The following is a 21,438-nucleotide window of genomic DNA, read 5'->3' on the forward strand; positions in this document are numbered from 1 at the left end:
TCACAAAGCTTATAGTGACCATTTTTAGTAAATGTTGTTGCACCAAGGTATTCTAATGGGCTATTCTTCCCCCTGATGTTTGGGAACAGGGTGGGAAAGACTTTATAAAACACCTCTTAAATGCAATCTAGTCCAACAAAATGCAAACACCATCTCCGATAATAAACAAATATCCAATGTAATACATTTCTGACTCTTAATGAAATCCAAGCTAAAGATTATTTATATAATGTATGGCTGATCTGTTGTATTGGATTGCTTTGGATTTTAAAAAGGTATGCTAAATATAGTGGACTGAGTGTTATTTTACACTCTTTGAATAGTTGTACTGAGTAACAATCAGGATAATGGAAATAATAGGGCATGGATAATATATCTCAAGTCGTAGCAGCTAAGCTTGTACTTATTAAAACTATTATTTTTCATTGTGATCCTTTCTTTTCTTTTCTTGTTTTGCTATAAAATGACTCGACACAGCAGTTCACAGCATGCCGTGACAGATATAATTACACGTTTAATTGCTTTTCCCTGCTTCTAAGGTTTAAATATACATTGAATACAGAAGAATAGTACAGAAAAGGCTTGCAGAATGTCAACGAGTTTGAACGGACTTTGACCCCTGAAAGGGTACCTAGGAGTTGTGCTTTCCTGCAGCATCTTAGCAACACCATTTTTCTTGTAACTGACTGTGAATCAATTTCAGATTTTAGATTTCCAAATCAATGATGATCTATGGGAGTTTTAATCGACTGTAATATTTCCTCATTCCCCTCAGTCGAAATGTTGTGCATGCAAAAGGCCAAAGGTAACTAGAAAGATGGCTAGAGATAAGTAGTACTAAGTAATGGTAGTCTTCTAAATTAAGCTTCTAAGGTCAAATAAAAAATTGCACATTAAGGTCCACTTTGGATTTGTTAATCAGGTTAACTGACATAGATCAGTGACATCATCATAAGCCACCAAAAACCCCTGAATCACTGCCCACATTTCAGTTTAAACAGCTCTCATGCTGTGCGTATAATGTCTGTTCTGAGAGCTTAATAGGCAGTAATTAGGCAAGATAAAGTACCTAGGTAAAGCATAATGTACACACACACAGGTAGAAGTGAAGGACATTTTTTACCCACTTCACTGTAGCCCTCCAAAGATGTGCCTGAAATACACAACCTTGAATACTGCCCGGTAATGCAAAGAAGGAGTGGAAATGGGAAAGGTGGAGGCAGGAAAGATAATAACTAAGTGGCGTTAGCATGCTGTGTCTATCATGCCATGGACATTGTTGGTGTAACCTTGAGCAAACAACTAAACCAGCTATATTAGCACAATGAATATGTTAAACGTGACCTATGGAGGCACGGAAGAAAACAGGAAGCCAGCTCAGCTGGCAGAAAAAATAGCCTCATTTCTTTTAAAGTGCCATATTTAATCTACGCTATTTGTGAGTATTCAGTCATGATGAGTGTGAGCATGCTGCAGCGACGGCTGGCTAAATGAAGTGGGACAGATGCAGAGCACGCCGGCGCTGCTCCCCTCCACTCACAGGGAAAGAGACTTCCTTAAAGCCTTGCTCAGACTACAGGAGTTTTTAAATCCTAACCAATTTTGAAATATGGTTGCACTACTCACATGCTGACCAACTTCCAAAATGTTATTTTCTCTAATCTCAAACATCCATATTTTCACTCCTAAACATATTTCAAATGAATCAGGGAGGCCCCATCATTAATCTCGGCAGAATATTGGTACGGACCAAGGAGTTGCACTCGTATTGTAGGAGGGGTTAATCAGGCATAAATCATCCCAAGCTCCTGCAGTATGAGCGTGTGTGAAGGACAAGTAACTGTCACTCTGGCCGTTACTCAATCTCGAGGAAACTGTCTTCCAAGCCAATATTTCAAGGATGCTGCGTCATTGAGTGCCGCCGAAGGACTGTTCCAATCTCCAGCATATTTGGAATTCCACCGAGGCCGCGTCCTTGGTTTGGGGGTAATTTCGAGGCTGCACATGGGTAGACTTCGCGTCCTTCAAATCCCCACAACGCTTTGCGCACGGACCAATTTCCCCAAATCTGTGGGGGAAAATGTAACGCGGGGCCTCTCATATGACGCACACCTGCACACTTGCTAGCCTGTTCCACTCTTCGTTTTCCGAATGCCAAGAAGGATTCTTGCCTAGCTTCTGAAGGAAGTGACCTGAGTCACTTCCTTCAGAAGCTAGGCAAGAATCCTTCTTGGCATTCGGAAAACGAAGAGTGGAACAGGCTAGCAAGTGTGCAGGTGTGCGTCATATGAGAGGCNCAGCACAAGGCAATCAGGAAAGTGGGATTGCCCCCAAAAACCTCACCCTTCCACCACCTAACACCCATTTCCCCCGGACCTCCCTGCAAGAAACAGAACTGATACCAAAATGTACAAAGATGTGTGTTTAGAATATATATATATGAAACACAAAACAAGAAAAGGAAAATTTTAAGATAATGTATTAAGATTTTTTTTATCCCAAGATGTATTTATTTTCTTTCTTTTCGTTTTTTTTTTAAAGTGTTTCCCACATTGCTTGCATGCTTTTGGCCATGGTGTTACCTTTTTGGCTGCTTTTCCTGCTTCAGTCATACAGGGTTAGTGTGAGTGTTGGGTGCACGCTAGCATACAAGCACGCTAGCCTAGTAGCCTAGCGTACCCTGACGAAGTGGCGGGAATATATTCAGACTGATAGAGGCCAGAGTTGCACTGGTGATGGATAGATCCCATTGTGTTAAAAAAAACCTCTTGAATTGTGTTATAATCTAGAATTTCAGATAAATTCTAGGTGGTGTTAACTAGAATGAAGAGTCTGAAGGCTCTGATCTGGTCCTGTTGCATTTTCGTGCTGCCTCCTTCCTCCTTCCTCCTCATCCTCCTCACTGTGAGGGGCACTTTGCCTCTCATCTGCTCCTCTTCTCCTCTGCGTGTGATTCTCCCTCTTCTTTTCCCTGTATACACTTATGGGTGTCATTCTTCTCCTTTATTTTTCCTCCCAGCCCAGTAGCTTTCATGCTTATTCATCCCCTCCCACACTCTATATGTCATGCTTCCTCATCTCTTGGGTATTTTGCCCCGTTCCCCTTCTTCTACAATGAGCGCTCCTGCTCATTCTGTATCAGCTCCTGACAGAAATGCTGCTTCTTTCCGCTGCTGTTGGCATTGCTGATCTGACTGCCTGATATTCTAATAATGTCATGAAGTTCAACATATGTACAATGATCAAGTTGGAAGGTTATGCATAACTTTAATAAATAAATGGTGCCATGACACATTCAAAAAGAAAAATCAAACCAGTTTTTTGGGGGGGAAATTTTCTTGCAAAAAATATAAAGTGATCACATTGTCAGGCTTCTACAGCACTGGTCGACTTATGGTAGTTGGTAAGGGCAACCACACCCCCGGTGCCCCCAACTGGTATAAGTGGTCAAAGTGCCCTTTTGGGGGTCTCTCGAGGGTTTCCTTCCAGTGGAGAAAGTCTGATGAAGTGCCTGCCCTTCATGCTAAAACACTCTTTCTGCCCTTTACGCTTTCTTTCCGCCCTAGCCAAAGTGATGGTCAGTAAAACATTTGACTTGTACAGCTATTATTGAATGACAGTTTCAGTAATGGAGAAATGATTAATGACCATTTTTCTTTACTTAAAATACGAAGATAAAGATCAAGGACACTTGAGCATTAGTCATGATGGATCAGCAAGTGTCTTATAAAGTCTACTTCTCCTGGCTGAGTTATAGTTCCTGTTGATCAGAGGCATTGATGTATGCCAGTATAATAAAACCTAACTATGTCCACTGGTCGTATGTGCTGATGTATTGTCGTTAACTGTATCGCATGGCATACGTTTTCTCAAATTGATCTCATCATGTCTTTGCTATGCTTTGATGAGATGTGACCTCCATACATCCTCACGTAAGATTTAATGTTAGCAATTTCTCCTAATATAATCACTTTTTACAGGGTGTCATAGGTCGCAATTCATTAATTAAGCTTAAAATAGCTATGTAATTACCTGCCTTGTCTAAAAGCTTTATATTTAAACCTGCAGGAAGGGATTCATTTAGCCACTTCTGTGTCGCAGGAAGAAAAGTAAGAAAAACCTTTTGGGAACCATGTTTGCAAACAGGAATAAGTATAGTATATTTACTATTATTATAAGTCTGTGTTTTGGGCTCCACTAACTGTTAACTATGAGGAACACATCTGGCTTTTAAGCTTCAAACTGCAGCACTATTCTGTTTACCAGCTGTTAGCTGTTTGTGGCCAACTTTGTCTGCAGTTCAGTACTCTGCAGTAAGAGTACAGCGGGTTCATTCCCACAGAAAACAGCTGTCAACCAGACAAAAACAATGCTGTAATTAAAAGATGAATTAACATGTTGGAAGTTGTCTTAAGTCTCTAATAAGTCTTCTTAACTTTCCCTGTCAAATCTGCTGTTGTATCCAATGCTAATGCTGATGTGTCTTTAGTATTTCATTGTCTTGTTTTTTAAACTTACCACACTCCCTTCGCTATATGCTAAAATTGCAATCTCTACCATGTTTTTGTTGACTCCTATTCGCAAGTGAATTAGTAGCTATTTAGGAGTATTAGTCAGTAATGTAAGTAACTGTGTGTTGCATTGCAGTTGGCAGATATTCATTGTGTTGTTAATGAATACATGGCTTGAACTTAAGGCATTTGAAAGACGACCTATTCTCTGTCAGTGACCAAAAACGGAATGACACAGAGGATGTTAAGCATGTTTATGCCTGAAGCCCTTTCAAAATGTAAACTGTGTTTCTGGACAGCGTGGGCATTTTAATTTGATCCTTTTAGTCTGATGTCAAGAATTTCCTTTTGACCTTAACAGACTAAAATGCTTATTGTGTACATTTGGCCTCACTAAATGTCAGGAGGGGGAGACTATTTTCCTAGGGGAATCATCAGAGAGAGCTTTGATGAAGGACATCAGAGAAGGTGATGATCATAACCAGCAGGTGGCAAACTTTCACCATTAAACATCCAGTCAGGCAGACCCACCCTGAAACCTGCAGTGACATCAGTGTTTTAAATAACCCAGGGTGCATATTAAGTACCCAAAACATTTAACTCTAGTGACTAATAAATGGAGAATTCATCCAGTTTGCCTCCGTAATTCGACAAAGGTGTGGTCAAGCATCCCACACAGGACATGTTTTGTGGATTGTCGAGGCTTACTATAATAGTGGAGTTACATCAGAGGTAGGCCTGACAGTGATTTCGCTCAGTGGGTCTGAGTGGAAAACAGGAGGACGCCTCACAGTCTGAGTGACATGTTCCCTCTTTTCCTCTCCGCTTCATCCCCAACTGTAGGCATGCTGCAGCGAAACAGAGAAAGAGGGGATGGATAAGGAGACAGAGAGAGAGGGTATGCTTTGAGGAGACAATGAGAAGCCTGTCAAGCTATGAATGGAAAATGGGGGGGGGGAAGAGTTGAACAATTAGGAGGAAAGGATAGGTAGCAGAGGGATGGGATAAAGACACAGGGAGGATGGTGAGAGGACAGAGGCAGGAGAGGGGACATAAAATAATTGTCTCTTCTTTTTTTCACATGCCCCTGTCACCGAGCTAATTGGAGTGGCAAAGATGAGAGAGGTGTCAGTCACTTCGGAGCCTTTCAGGAGGGCAGTGTGTGTCATGCTCCGATGAGACGAGCTTCTCTCCTCTTCCTCCTCCCTCTGCTATGCAACAGTGCTGTGAGTCAGGCAGGAAAATTAATCAAAAGCCTATCATTTAATTGTTGTTTCTCACCCAAAATGTTGTGTCATCCTTTAAATATAGTATTGAGTAAGAACAAAAAAGGTTCACCCACATGTTTTCAGATACTGATTTGCATACATGTTGACTACATATTAAATGCTGAAAGTCAAGTAGAAGATTGGATGTGTTTACCTGCTACTGTGTACCACAAAAAGAGTCACGGGTGATTATGGTGGAGCGCATCATTATGTTTGTTGGCATGGGGATCAAATCAAAGATATGGATGCTTGACTAAATAATTCACCTGTGACAGGAAACAAACAAGGAGAATCTCCCAAAACAGCTCTGCAAGCTATAAACTCTGGACAACATACACATATGTGTGCCTGTATCTGCCCCAAAATAATTTCCAATCAATATGATAATGCATGCTGATGTTTCAGGTGTTATATATTTACACCCCAGCCGGTCTATCTGCAGCCAATGCACGACTCTAAGGCATTGGAACTCCTTTGTTACTGCATAACTGGTGCTGTTGTAACATAGAGATGTATTCAGTGTTAAAAAGTGTCACTCAGCAAATAATGCACAGTATGGGGTTCGCCTCTATTCAGCCTGCCTCTTCTTGCTGGGGTGCAATGTTCATCAATATTCAGCCGTGTGTTTGCACTGGGATGCTCATGTGCAGCATCCTGAGCTGCTGTTCGGGCCAATATACTGACAATCACAAGTGGGATCAGCAGGAATGTGGGAGGTCAATCTCAAATCACACAACAATATAATTAGTTATATCCTCCATGGCATATTGGTAGTTTTACTACCCGAGTCACAGTGGGGTTGTTTTCCAATGCAATAAATCACTGCCTAGTTCAAAGACTATTATATTACAAACTGTGGGGAAAATACATCTAGAAGAGAATAAATTGCACTGCTGCTAAAAAGGAAAAGTTGGATTATAATAAATAAACTATTATGATGGTGATGTACGGCTTTGGCTGTATTATTTTTAAGGAAGGGAAGAAGGGAAAGTGTGAAAAATGTGTCTTTCTCTCCCTGCTTTGATGTAAACATGTACATAAAGGAAATGTTATAATACACGTCAAGTATTTAAAGTGTTTAAATTCAAAACCGTATTTTCACTTTATTCTAAGTCTGTCAAATTGTCAAATGCATGTCTTTCTCAAACAAGGCCACGTGATGGTTGTAGGCCTATGTAACACAATCTCCTCAATTATAACCTGTTTCCCAAACTGGTACCCCCCCGACCTTATGGGATTGATTTTCATGATGCACTTCTCCCCCCCCCCCATCGAGCAGGGTGCCAATATCTGATGGATTGGACTGAAGATCAATGCGCTCTCCACCGTCTGATTAATCCACGGCCTCTCCGGAGTAATCACTGTCCCAAACACAACAATGAGCCCGGCGAGATGTGGAGAGAGAGAGCGGTTGTGTTAAGCCGGAGCTGATAGATGAATGAACTGCCTCGTTCAAATGGGAGGAATATGCTAAAATCAGTGCTGCTGAAAGAGCACAGTCATGTATGCCAAACAATGAAAAGGATACCCATGCCTATTCAGTGGCTGTTGCTGGGACACTTGATAATCAACCTAATAAATAGGCACCTGTGACGTGGCTTGGCATTAACCCTGTCTCCTTACCACAGCACACTTTGATGGAGTATCTGGGTAAAAAAGCTTGGGGTGGGCCGGCTGCCATTTTGCTTCCCGGTTTAGTCTGCTGTGAAAGAGAACCAAAGAGAGACGTTGAGCTGTTGAGCTGTGACCTGGGACCGAGCTTAGCGTAGCTCACAGCCACAGCACAAATCGATGGCTCTTTTTTGGCAGGCGTGCTTTGCTGATTTTGGTGACCAGCGCTGGCGAGGTACACAGCTGCTGCTCCTGTCCTAGCAGGTTGGTTGGATAGAGAGTGGGGGTCTGGAAGCATGAAAACAGAGGCTAAAAAGGGACAGGGAAACCAAGTTTAGAAATTAGCACAAAGCGAGATGTTCAAAGTGTGGGTCAATAGACATATGGCTGGAGTCAGCTGCTTTGTGTTGTCCTCTGGGCATGTGATGGCTCCTCGGTTGCAGCATGTGACAGCGAGGAATGGAGACTGCCTCGCTGCTCCTGCCTGATGCTGGACTGGGGAGGAGAAATTAATCCGTTATTTAGCACACTTGAAATATGGATAACCTTGTTCTAAACCTTCTAAACACAACAAGGAAGAAGACAAGACAGAAAAACACATTGTTATTTTGAAAAGTTAAGAGCTGCTCGACATGTATTCACTTTACTTCTGAGCGTGAGATGAGGAGATCTCTTGTGTTTATTTGGTATGTTGTGGTGTCAATCTTCTCATAAAAGTCTCAGAATATTATAACATTCTTAACATCTGTTTAAGCTACAGGAGCTACAGAAGAATGAAAAGCTACATGTGGTTATGGATTACCACTGAAAATGGAGGCATCAAACATCCCAATGCAATTTTAAGCAGCTGTTTCTAACAGCTAACAGTTGATTTAAAAACGCTGGTAAAGCTGAAAGATTATATAATTGTTCCATAAATATTGAAAGGAGGTTGTAACATCCTCCATTATTTTTAATATCTCCTAATACAGCCAAAGTCTTGACTCAGTAAAGTGTGAGTCACTAAGGAATCATGAATCTTCCTTTCTTAGATGGAGCGAACATGGCCTCTGTGATTGTGTAATTACTCCTGGTGAGCATGTACAGTATAAACAGATTTTGGCAGTATTCTTTACAACCCACATCCATAATTACAACTAGCTGTCCTCTAATGCGTCACTGATGCCTCGCCGCTAGCTGGGTTTATGTTTTAAGCATGAGCATGCATTTAACATGAGCTTTGAAGCTGAACAGGTTTGTTTTACATTGACGGTATTTGTAAGCACTGCATTTTAAAGAAGGGAAGAAACTTCAATATGTAGATGTAAGGGAGCAAAATACATTTTGTTCCAGGTAGGCCTATAGCTCTTCAAAAGACCAGAATCTAATTTAAGGCATCCAGAGATTTCAACTGACCACAATTACATTCTACTTTTTTCTTAAACTCTCTTATTCTGATTGCATTTAAAGGTCCCCTATTATACTGTTTTTCCTTAAAATATTATAGGTCTCAGATATATACAAAACATGTCTCTGAAGAGAGCAGGTACTTTCCTAGGGAGAAAAAGTTCCAATTTCTGATTGGCTGGGCAAATTGCAAACCACGCCCCGTAAAACTTTGAAAAGTTTTGTGAAGCCACCATTGTATTTGCTGGCATTATTAGCATTAGCATTAGCCCAGCACACCAACGGAGAGAGACTAACTTATGGCAACACAAAAAAAAACATGGGAGCGGTGGAGTGATGAGGAGGTGTCGACGTTCTGGCGATTTACTCGGAAGGCTTCAGTCCCCAACTCCGGGGACTTCCGGCCGGGGACTTTGGGTGGCAGTATACGCCGTGAAGTTGTTTGCGGCCTGCCAGTAAAGCAGTAAGCAGAAGAAGAAGAAGTGACGTCAGCGGCTTCATTTGCGTAATCTTCCCTCAGGGACTTATTCCGGTGTGAACGCGATCTGCTCTTTAGTTCCATGGGAGAACTAAGTGCTGGGAACTAAGTACGGCAAAGTACCTGGTGTGAAAGCGGCTATTGGTGCTCTAGGAGGAGATTCAGGTGATAAGGTGGGCGGGTGTTACCTTGGTTGGTTATTGGCTAATGGTTACACAAGCCAGAAAAACATTATGACATCATAAAGTGGCCAAAATCTGATCAGCTCGTTTTCCGACAGGTTTTTATATAAATGGATCTGGACAAAAAGTGGGAGAATCTTTTTTCCTGAAACTTTCAGAATCTCTTTACAAAGAGGGGACACATGTTTATGTATTAAGGACATGAAAAAGTGGATTTTGCACAATAGGTGACCTTTAACATTTCAAAATAAATAAAATATTATTGTGAACATTGCTACATGAGGCTTTCAAAATAAACCTAGTGTTACAAAAATGTAAGACCCATTTACAAGTTATACATGATGTATTTAATACATTTATTCATTTCAATACCAGAGTTCCTGCTGTTTCTGAACTGTGGCTGCAGTGTGTATGTTATACAGAGGTGATGTGAGGGAGGTCTAGCGTTACATCGCGGCTCTAGCTGCATCTCAATCTCAGAAAAACACAACTTCTTGGCAGAGGCAATGGGGACGGGCAATGCGCACCTGTCGGAAATTCCTAAAAGGATGCAGAGAGACCAAGTAGGGGTCAGGTGATTTAATCTACCTGGCATGCTCCTGGTGAGTGCTGGTCAAAAATGCTCCAATGCTAATGTCAACATTGGGAAGGAAGGAATCCACCTGACGACAGAAAGAAGCCAGAAGGAGGATAACAACAAAACCTGACTGGAATTGAAAATGACTCTTTTGTTTGGTCGTCTGTTGCTATTCTCTCCAGAGGATGAGGGCCTAAAACTAGTCGTTGGAACATCCAAGAGCGTCTCCTGCCGTTCTCATCTGACAGCACCCTGCTGGATTTTGAAAAGGGCACGGATTCAGTGGACGCAATTAATCCCTGGTAAGGCCTGAAGGTGAGCTGTCTCTCAAGACCTACTGGAGCAGAAGTTCACCCAGGGGTTCTGCAGAGAATGAGTCCAGTCAAGGGCCCTGCTAATCCCACTAAACTGGTTCACAAGGGCACTATCTGGCAGTCGGGGGAGTAAAGGAAGGGCACCTATTAAATGGTGGCGCTTCTTCACTCCTGTATCATATCTTCACCTTGGACATAGGATAAAAGGGCCTTTTGCCTCTCAAAAGAGCTTTTACAGCATATGGGCTTTTGTCAAGTGCTAAGGTATTTTTGAGCTATTGGAATAATAGCCTTCACTTCATTTTCCTCTTTCCCAGCAGGAGCACCTGTTCTTGAGAGACAGTTTATTTACTTAATAGCTGATCTGAAATGGACTTTCTCATCCCCCCTGTTTATAGAGGTCATGTACTGACAGTCCCAGTGTGCCAGGGGCTATGATAGTCTCCTGATTACAAAAATACACTCTGCCAATGTATAGTCAATTCTAAAGGGAGGAGAGTTATTTAACCCCTAATAAAGTCAGGACTGGTGATTGACACATGGACCAGATTACTCCTGAGCGGAGGGAAATGAAGATAAGACAGGATTGTGTGTGTGTGTGTGTGTGTGTGTGTGTGTGTGTGTGTGTGTGTGTGTGTGTGTGTGTGTGTGTGTGTGTGTGTGTGTGTGTGGCCTGCAGGTGAATCTTTACAAATTCAAACTGACTTTCCTTATTTCAGGTCAAAGATGCACGGTCTGACGGATAAATTATTCCTGAAAGTGCGGCTAAGGAAATTCATGCTACATCGTGGTGATAGAAGGTGGACAGGAATAAGCATGCTTCATTTGCTGCTCTATTTTCCAAGGGATCAGCATTTGATCTTGCTTTTTCACACAAGCAGTTCTGAGGGTTCTCGTGTTTATGTACATTTCAGGGCATACCCTGTAATTGAGAGCCAAATGCCTAGCAAGCAGTGATTTTGAGTCTTTCCTCAAACTATTACTGTCACGTAAATGCTCCAACCTGCCCTCATTTCTCCTGCTTGGAATGAGTAAGAAAACATTCTCCTTAGCTAAGTGCAATATCACTCTTCTGTCTCTCTGTGTAATGGTTTGCTACGAATGACGAAATCATCCAAACAAAGCACGTAACCCTGGGTTTCCCCATCAGGCAGGCACTCAAAGGCGGCTTCGCTGAGGCCTATCCACTGTAGCACATGCAATCCACATCCAGATGGCATATAATTGTATGATTGCTTTCAAAACTGTCATATACAATTATTGTTTGGATAGGCTTAGCTCTGACACTAACATGGAAAAGCAGTTCTTACTGCTCCAGATTGATGTCACTCTACCCTTCTACGCTGCTTTATTCCTTATTACCCACTCTCTCTTTTTCTCTCATCCATCATGTTATGTCTTCCCATCTCTCTCTGGTCACTGGAAAAGAGCCAGAGCCATTAGCCTGCTGTCGGTCTGAGGGAGGACGGAGATCTATCCTGTTAGCGGATGCAGAAGGAACAGAAGCACTTGGTCACACAATGCACAATACGAGAGGACCTTTGGAGGTGTAAGGTGACGTGGTAGGAGTGTGTTTCTGTGCACGCTGACATTGTGCCAAAACACCTGCTCCAGTGCAGCAGTGGACTGATTCAGAGCAATGAATATTTAGCAGCCAACCTTGTAGAGTTTGAAGCAGCATCGGCTCACAGGGGAAACAGAGGTGTTGAACCACAAGTTGTGAATCAATCTCTAACACTAGCTGCTGCCAAGGTGAAGGGTTTACAATCCAGGCATCAGTTTAAATTAAGGGTTTTACACGTTATGTACATGTAATTATGTGTGTGTCCATATGTGTATGCCAGCAGATACATGTTTTGTTTTTATCCCCCTGTCAAGGTCCTGTGTGAGTGAAAGCGGATCTTCCATCTGTGCTTCACACTGCTGCTTGGCTTCATTCTACATTATCGTTTGATCATGCACCAAGATTATAATCTAATACATATAACAAATATGCTTCAGTGCCGCTTCACATACTGAACTCCTCGACTCTCTTCCAGCTACAATTTAATCCCCTAGAAATGGATGCTTGACGAATGTTGGAAACTTATTTGTGTATATTGCACTTCAGAATTGACATGTATTTGCACCAAAAAGGTATTGTATGACTTTATACAACATAAAAACCAACAACTTCATTGCATTTCAGCAAACTTGTTGGCAACATGAGCATCAAAGCCTCAACAAAAAAAGCCTTCAAATTTGAAGTATTTCTCTAAAACATTAAATATTCACGTCTAAATGTTTGAGCACAAGCAAAACTTAACAAAAACTTAACCAGCTATTATTTTTTGTTAGTTTGCCAATTCAAAACTCATCATCAGGATTGTGTGTGTGTGGGTTGATCACATTAGATGCGTCAATGGTCTGGCATCATTAGCAAACAACATCACATTTGTATTCAAATGTTTCTAAATCTTGGTTTGTTCAAAGAATGGTTATCCACAGCCACTTCAGACAAGAAATACAGAACATCTTTCACGTGAAGTAATTGAAACCGTAATCTTGTGTAAATGCAACCCCATCACTCATCGTTAGAAGCTAATTGGATGGGGAAAAAAAGGTTTTTCAGTGCCTTTGACTCTCAAAATCAGACTGACATTATAATTGGAGATATTTACTCCCGGTGATCCTTTATTTTGGTTTGCAGAGTTCACGCAAGTACACTCATAGAAGAGGAACCTTGACAAATGAATAAGGGAACCGATGCCAAAACAGCTGTCAATAGAAAAATGCTTTGAATGCTAATGAGAGAAATTGCTGACTATCCATGTTCTGATTTGTCAGAGCATTTTATTCCCTGTTAGTGCACCTCGCCAGCTTGCTTCAATCAATAAGCCAGTAGGGATGCACCCACTCTCTGACTTCAGCATAAATGTGTCATCCATTGTGAGTTGCATTACGCACCCTTGTAGTGAGGTGACTGTACCCTTGTCCTGCCTTTTCAGCATTGCATCCCACGCACACATTGCTGCAACTCCTGGGGATTTAAGGCTTCTGTCAATAAAGCCTATTGCAGTGTCAGTGGGATGCTTATTTACCAAATGGCTCTCACTCAAATATGGTTATAATTTCAATTCAGACGTTGCCATGCAAACATAAATCAAGACATGCAGAGTTTACCCTCACTAATGACAGATGGCTGAGAAACATTGGCAGATTTTGGGATGGCATGGCTAGAATTCTACATGTTTATTTTTATATGGAGGATTTTTACATCTTGTTTTACACAACTGCATCCCAATAGTTAAGCATTTACAGGCATATTGTGCCTCAGCAAATACTATGCAGCTGTCAATGGGACGGTTCCACAAGTCAGATTTTCACGCTACATTTTAAGGGTCTTTTTCCATGCCCCATTAGCGACCTATTTCACATTAGGAGATGCACACTTCTCTGACTCAGCCTGAAATGGGACATCAGATAAGTCCATAGCATAAAAGTTTTTATCTGCAACACTGCACATCAAATCAGTCCTGTTAGGATAGCCATTAGGCACCTGTCCTACAAGAGTTTTACACTGAGCTTTTGTATAATAGAAATTGCCTTTATGGCTTCACTGTTTGAGCATGACATGTTGGAATTTTTTCTTTTCATATCTACTGATGGGGAGTGTGGGAACAGTTCCCTCTATTTTGTACGTGTTGTACTTCTGGCTTGCTTGTTAAATTTGAAGTGTGTGGATTGGTTATTGTATCCACAATTAAACCGTTATTCAAACATCTTCTGACTTCAGTATTGAATTTAATTCAAGTTTGAATCTAATTCTGTATGAGCTTCAATGTCCTATAGGCACTGGTTTTGAAACGTAACACAACACCTCTGAATTTGATTAACAGAGCATTTTTTTCAAACATAGATTCAGCAATCGATAGAGACCATGAATGACACGACACAACACAAAGACAATATAAAAGTAAAAGGCAATATAAAAAAGATTTAAAAGCTTTTCTGTTAGTCATTTGTTTTTTAATGTAGCCCTAGGAAATTAATCCCCGAAGATGATAGGCTGCCTCACATAAGGTTCAAGGGTCTCAAGTCAGATCCCCACCAGCCATACATTAAAAGAAATCAATAAAATAATAAAATCAGTTCAGTCAGCATAAGGTTTATCTGAGGGGAAGCCTAGGTCATAAGCCATCCAGTGGTCAGTAACATATTAATGTCATATAGAATGCAACATCCAAAAATGTCAATACAATCTTTTGTTAATCTTTTTGTTATTATTATCAGAGAAGAAGGAGGTTTAACTGCTTCGCAATAAATATTTATATTTTTTCTATTTCATTTGAATGAGATGTATTTGTCAGTGACGTCAACATCTTGGCTTTTGTGTGCACATTAACTTTTTCTTCCTGTCAAACACAGAGTTAAGTGCTCCTCTCCTGCCTAACTTATTTTCACTCAGTACCTTAGGCATTATTTTTTAGCAACTAAAATCTGAACACTGACTTGTTACTTCAATGTCTGTTTACAGATGATTCGGTGTACTCGTACATATGTGAAGACGTTGAATGAATATAATTATTTGGCACCTGTTTGAGGGAGCTGAGCGAAGTCTCATAAATTGCCTCAAGTGACAAAACACGAGTCAGCATCTGTTGGGGATCAAGACTACAAGTTTGAGGCATAAGTATTTCTGGAGGTAGTGAGTTAAGCAGACCTGCTCTTCATCTCTGTTGAAGCTAGCGGGTCAATATGTTAGCCACTACTAGCATTACACACCCAAATCGCTGACTAAACTGTCTCTGGCCAAGCTGCATTCTGGATAAATTGGGCTTCAGTGTTCGACAAGTCAGCTAAAATGCATCTCATAAAAAAAGAACAATCTCTGTTTCTGCTGCATCTTGACATCTTTTAAAGCACTATGACTCTTTTTCTGTCTTATTGAGTGACTGCATATATTTCTCAGATGTTTGTATTTTGTGTCAGCAAGGACACTCTCCTGATGTGCAAGATAATAACAGTGATTTCACCACACTTTTGGAGAATAGCAAAATGCCAAATACATATTCGTTATACTGTTGCTTTATGTTTGTTTCAGGGCACTCTGGCTGCATTACACCAATATCCAAATAGGCTACGTTTTTATTCTGGCCACATATAATAGAGTGTGGATTATGGGTACCACATCTTTGAGTTCCACTTTTCCACTTTCCATTTTTTATCAATATACATTATATGGTATGCAAATGTATTAGTGACAGCATGTAGAAAATGTGCTGTTACACTTGCATATAACAGTGTCATCTATTCCTTCATTCAGTGTTATTCCTGCGGCTAACATGGCCCTGGGTGTGCTGTTGCTGCAGGTGATTTCTGAGGTATAAAACATCCCCAGTCTGCTATCATGGGAAAAGCCTCCCTCAACGTTAGTCTCCCATCAGGCTTTTACGTGACACAATTCTCCGATTCTCTGAGCAATTCTCTGTTGAGCAATATTGTTACATGTGGTTGCTTTCCAGTATTTCTTTGGAGTGTCTCCAGTGTAAAGACAGAATGATTGGCGGATGTACTGAGAGCAGAATTGTGATAGGATGATAATGTCTATAGACATTTTTCTCACATGTTGCATCAACCTTCACCTTTGACTACAGTGTTTGGTGTTTAACCACACATGTATGTCCTCTACTACATGTGGTGTGATACAATCCCTTGTTGCTGCATCTCACATCTCCTCCTAATGCACAATGAACATGTGGCAATAAGACATGTGGGAAGAGGAAAAGTTTGACTCACAACCAGTTAAAGGGCAAGATGGAGCAGCAGTTTGACCTTATTGTTGACCCATTGAATCCCAGTAGATGTTGACAGATGTAAAAGTGCAACTCAAGGCAATAGGCTGTTTGTTGATTGGCGATTAGGTCAGCAGGGGGGGTGCTCTATAGAGGTTGTGTTGTACTTTTCACCTGTCGAGGATGGAGATCACCTTGTTGCTGCTCTGTCTGTGCATGCCCTCCAAATGTTGCTGCTGTATCCCCAGTAGACCGGGTTGAAGAAACATTAACAATTATTTCCATTTTCACCAAGCCCTAGGCTGCAGTAAACAGGTATGAATACATTTACTTACAGCGAGTTGCATCAAAGTGATGTGCTGCCTACATTAACACATAACTCCTCACTGTGCATTAATGCTGGCGATAGAACAAAGTCTTCTCATAATACTATGTTTAACCACTGCTGAACCTTGCAGTGTACAGTCGTATTAAAGAATCTCGTTTACATGTTCCTTTTTATGTCAGATGAGCTTTTGACATGATTAAAATAACGCAGTCCACTCCTTACAACCTTTATAGTTTCAGTCGCTCATATAAATGCATCGGGAGTCCGGATTCTTCTTTTTCACGTTTGGTCAGAGGCGGTGTGAGGAAGGCACCAACAGAAAAATCCCCTCTGACTGTGAGTGTGTGCGCACAAGCAAAAGGGACGAGACTTCGCCTGCACCTCAATCTGCTCTGCATCTTTCCACCGGACCGCAGTGGGTTTACCCGACCGTAAAGGACTACATCTACACCACAAGAGAATACAGAAGGAGGAGATTTTTGGACAGAGCGTGTTTCACCGGTCCGTTTGATTGAAGCAGCACACAGCACAAGGCGAAATCACTGACTGTCTTTCTCATTGCACTCTTCCCTGGCTGGTAGTGGGATGCAGGATACGCAGCATCAGCGGCTTCGTTAGATTAAGCCTAATATATAGAGACCTTCCTGTTCAGTGGGCCTATCAGATATCAAGGCAACGTAAGTAGTAAGGACTAAAAGTGTGAAAAGGACTGCTTTCTTCGGGGGATAAAGTGGAAAGGGTTATTTTTCCAACTATTTGGGATGTGGATGTTTTTTGATTCACGGGGCGCGCTGATGTCCCACATTACGGAAACATATTCTATCCTCTAAAGATCAGATTTAACTGGACTGCTGTTGGTGTGATCTGTAACGCGTTGTACTGCACATCTCTCTCCCTCGGTGTGTGGAGGGAGGCACGGAACAACATCCAGAGAACTATAAAGAAGGGGTAATTGAGTTACATTGCAATTACGTTTTTCTTGCAAAACGACGTATTCCTGCAGGCAGCGGACACTCACGGAAAAGCTGATCCAAACTAACAGAGAATTTATTTCCGAACTGGACAACAGACAGAACACAGATTACCAGGTAAGGCACGTTTTTTTAAGTCAATATAAGAAATGTATTTAAGAGCATCATTTGGAAAACTGTACAGTATGCCTGTTGAATGCTTCAAGGATTTAATGACAATTTGAAAAGACGCTGCGCAAAGGACTGACTATCCTCCTGTTTAGGCTAACGCTTTATTGTGCAGCAGAAGTTGGAATATTGATTATCCAGCATAATGAGTGATGTTTTACCCATTCTGCTTCTGATTCAAAACGCTCTCTCAGCCGGATTAATTTGTTCTTTTACATTGTAATGTTTCTTTTGCGTTGGAAAACTCCTGCTGTAGCCTAATTGTTGCATGTTGGATGAATGGAAAAAGAGTCCTCGTGCAGCAGAGATTGAGAGCACGGCTCGGAGTCTCAATAAGGCATCCCAAATCATTCATTTTCAGGAGGCAGAGGCCGAGAAGGACGTCTATATCGTGACGGATGATAGGGACACATTCAGTGATAAAGTGCTCAATTTAGTGGAGTGATACAGATCAAGCGTACATTCATTTAGGGCATGATGGATTGCCTTTGTGGTTAAGTGTTTATTTAACACTCCGTACACACTAGAATTTTGACTTGTAGTCTACTCATGTTATTACAATGAACCAAAGAGGGGATAAGTGAACGTGATGTTGTAATGAGATATAGTGAGAGAGGGTGGTTGGGGAACAACAGAAGCTCACTTTTAGCCCCACCTTGTGGTTCAATTTAGTTTCTGTTTCTGGCTCCTCTCGTGGCATCCACAGGTTTTTGCTGTGGATGCCAAAACAAACAAAATCCTTTTAGTTTATCGTCTCAAAAGATTAATGTGCTGTGAAATAATGCAGTTGTAAATTAAAATGTGGGAAGCATTCAACCCCTGGGCAGCAACTGGCGATAATCACAAATAAAACAGCAGATGTTTTTCTTATTTGTTTTTTTATTTTATTAAATGCTTTTGTAAATTAAAGAGGGAATCAACATTTTGATTATCCTATAACACATCAGACTAAAATATTATTTATTTTAGTCCAATATAAATGTGTTCTATTTATTTAGTCTTATATCATTTTTGCTTTGCTTATTCAATTTAAATTTTCAGCAAAGATTTTTATTGGCAGCTGCATGGTATCCCCCTGTTTGTGTGATATTGATGCCAGCCGATGATGCTTGCATTTCTCCAAGCTCAAGTACTTTGTGTTGATCCCAAAATGAATAAATGCTGCATCCATAAACACAAACTGCTTTGTTGGCTGTCTTGTTATAAGTCAGATATTTACTCAGGATCAATTTCATGTTAATAAGTGTATCTGCAGCTTGGCAATTCATATTCATACAGTATGTGATGCCAAATGCTACAACTTATGCCCCAGAGGAGCACTTTAAGTTTGACAGCTCATTTATAGGGAATGGATGATCCTGGATTGGTTATATGCAATTATGGATTGGGTTCATATCCACGATGTATTGTCCTGCTAATCTAGTTCAGAGACTTAGTTTTAAACACAACTACTACCAGCATGTGAGGATTAGTCATTATGACCAATAAAGAATAATTATTGTTCATAATGAATAATTCATTGTTATTGGACGGATATTTACACACATTTGTTACACGTTTCATTATCAAGACTTGAGGGTTAGGCCTTCTGTTTTGATCCCGTGCCGTGTCCGGTTGTTCCGACGTTCACTGAACACACCATGAGAGTGTTCGTTCTCACTGATGCAAGTTAAGATGAAAAACAAGGTTTAAGAGAAACAAAACATAAATCAATAGAGAGGCATTCATGCATAATGAAGGTACGTGATCTTTAATTGAGTTTCCTGCTTGTGATGATTAATAATAATAATTGAAGTGATTATCGCTTTATTCTGGAATAGGACTATCGTTTTTGTCAGTAGGCCACCTTCTTGTAGTTTTGCACAGGTGTGTAGCGTTACATTGGAGGAGAAACTTACAGAAAAACGCACAGAGCTTTTACACGGATGTTTACGTAACTATAGCGTTTTTGTCTGGAACATGTGGAAAAATATATTACAAATATCGTGGTGGCTAAATTGAAAACCTTAGTTAGCAACCACGTGGACGTGCTAGCTAAACTGTATTCCAGTCGGTAAGTTGGGCATCTACATTTTCTGTAAAGGACACCAACCAACGGCACAAAGGCTGTCAGTCATTTCTATCCAGTTGCAACAAGTAATATGGCTAGTGCTGGATGTTAAAGCTAAGGGCTAGCAAGTGTTATTATCTACCAGATTTCACTTTGGAAACAAGTTTTGATATGAGACACAACAACCAGCACATTTGGACTTTGAAGCCACAAATACTTCGTTAACAAAATATGTTGAATAATACACCTACTTGTGATCATTTCTAATTTAAGAAAGGATAATACAATTGTTATTCATTAAAAGGTCACCTGGCTGTTGTAATGTTCGCAAAGATTTAAATTATATTCCGAATCAAACTGATGTTCAATGCAGTTTTGCAATACATTGCAGAGTTAATTACATAAATGAAGACAACATCTTCAATATCAAATGTGTTCAATTTACAACTCCAATTCGCTGGGATCATTAATTTGAACAAGACATTTTTTTGTTATATAAAAAATAGTCTAATACTGAGTTTTGCCCATATACTGTTTTCTTTTGACAAGCCCTAAATGGGCAGAAACAAATTAATTCATATTGCTTCTATTTCACACCCTTTCAGGCAAATTTGAAATATGGGATTGTTTAAATGAAACTGACTTGACTTGCTTGAAATTGAGGCTAGTGCCTTCAAATATCTTTTAATGTATTCTGTTGATTTTGCTTGTTACACATCACCCACCTATACCAGATGTTATATTGCTTTTAATAGAGTACTATAGAAGAGTGGAAGGACAGTGCAGCTCAGCGCAGCTTGACACAAACCACTTCAGCATCAGGAGAGCACAGACAGACCAGCAGCAGACCTGTCCTCAAGCCCAAAGCTAACCTACAGGTAAAGCCTCTGTCACAGATGTTCTGGATAATCCTCTTGTAGAATCTCACACAAAATGCCAGATTTCTATTTTTAGTGGAACTAGTAAGGCTTTATGTCTTTGTTTTGTTGTTCTGCAATTGGCGGAGGTGCAACATTTGGTAGATTACCTGATGCCATTCAGAGCAAATAAAAAAAAAAAGCATGGCTCTGTTTCATGGCTCCATTTCAGAGATGGGTGAAGTGGTGCTACTCGGGCCACTCACTGGCTGCTGTTTATTTGTTTGTGCGCTCCAGAGTTCCCTGGTTTGCAATGCTGTGCATTAGGAAACAGTTCCACTATTAAAAGAGCACAATGGAGCATTGTTGACAGCTGGCGTACCCGGAGAGTGGCTGGCAATGAGGTTCAACCAAGGGGCAGTGCCTCAGCACATGGAGGCCAAAGCCTGTTTATTGTTGCAGCGGAGACAGACCTTTTATGTTTTAATTCCTGTGTTTGTCTGAATATTAGTATTTTTTTATTCACTTGGAAATAGCCCACACATTATCCAGCTTGGATGTATAGTCCCTGTTATATTTATAGATTTAAAGTTTGGTCATGGGCCAGATTTGGCCCACAGACTGCTTATTGCTGAAATCTAGACTGCAATAAACACATGCCTGGATCTGGCTTTATATCCGGTTATTCTTGGAAATCCTTATTATAAGATAGCTGCTCATCATTTTGTAATTATGAATATTATTATCAAACATAATTACTAGCAAAACAAATAATGATAATTCAAGTAATGGTACTTTGAGGGTGAACACCTCTGTTGCAGAAACAGGAGCCTGCTATTAATCCTCATCCCACACATCTCAACAACATTTCATTGAAAACCCTATGATTGGATTGATGAAAGGTGCAGAGGTGGGCAAACTTGCTTACTTTGGGGCTACCCCCCCTCACTTTAATCAGCAGCT

General features: G+C 40.7%; 1 protein-coding gene across 1 annotated transcript in view; it reads left to right on the plus strand.

Moving 5' to 3' along the window:
* LOC104967383 (guanine nucleotide-binding protein G(I)/G(S)/G(T) subunit beta-1-like) overlaps positions 1–18,013 on the plus strand; it is a gene marked incomplete at its 5' end in the record, with an annotated part of 50,884 nt that extends 32,871 nt beyond the window's left edge. Inside the window, 2 exons of the mRNA XM_010796792.1 lie at positions 17,433–17,517; positions 17,930–18,013. Of these exons, the coding sequence (XP_010795094.1) occupies positions 17,433–17,517; positions 17,930–18,013 (169 nt within the window). The remainder of the gene's footprint in view (positions 1–17,432; positions 17,518–17,929) is intronic.
* Between the last annotated feature and the right edge of the window lie 3,425 nt (positions 18,014–21,438).

This window comes from Notothenia coriiceps, unplaced genomic scaffold, assembly GCF_000735185.1.
Source record: "Notothenia coriiceps isolate Sejong01 unplaced genomic scaffold, NC01 NC01_scaffold00037250, whole genome shotgun sequence".
NCBI classification, from domain to species: domain Eukaryota; kingdom Metazoa; phylum Chordata; class Actinopteri; order Perciformes; family Nototheniidae; genus Notothenia; species Notothenia coriiceps.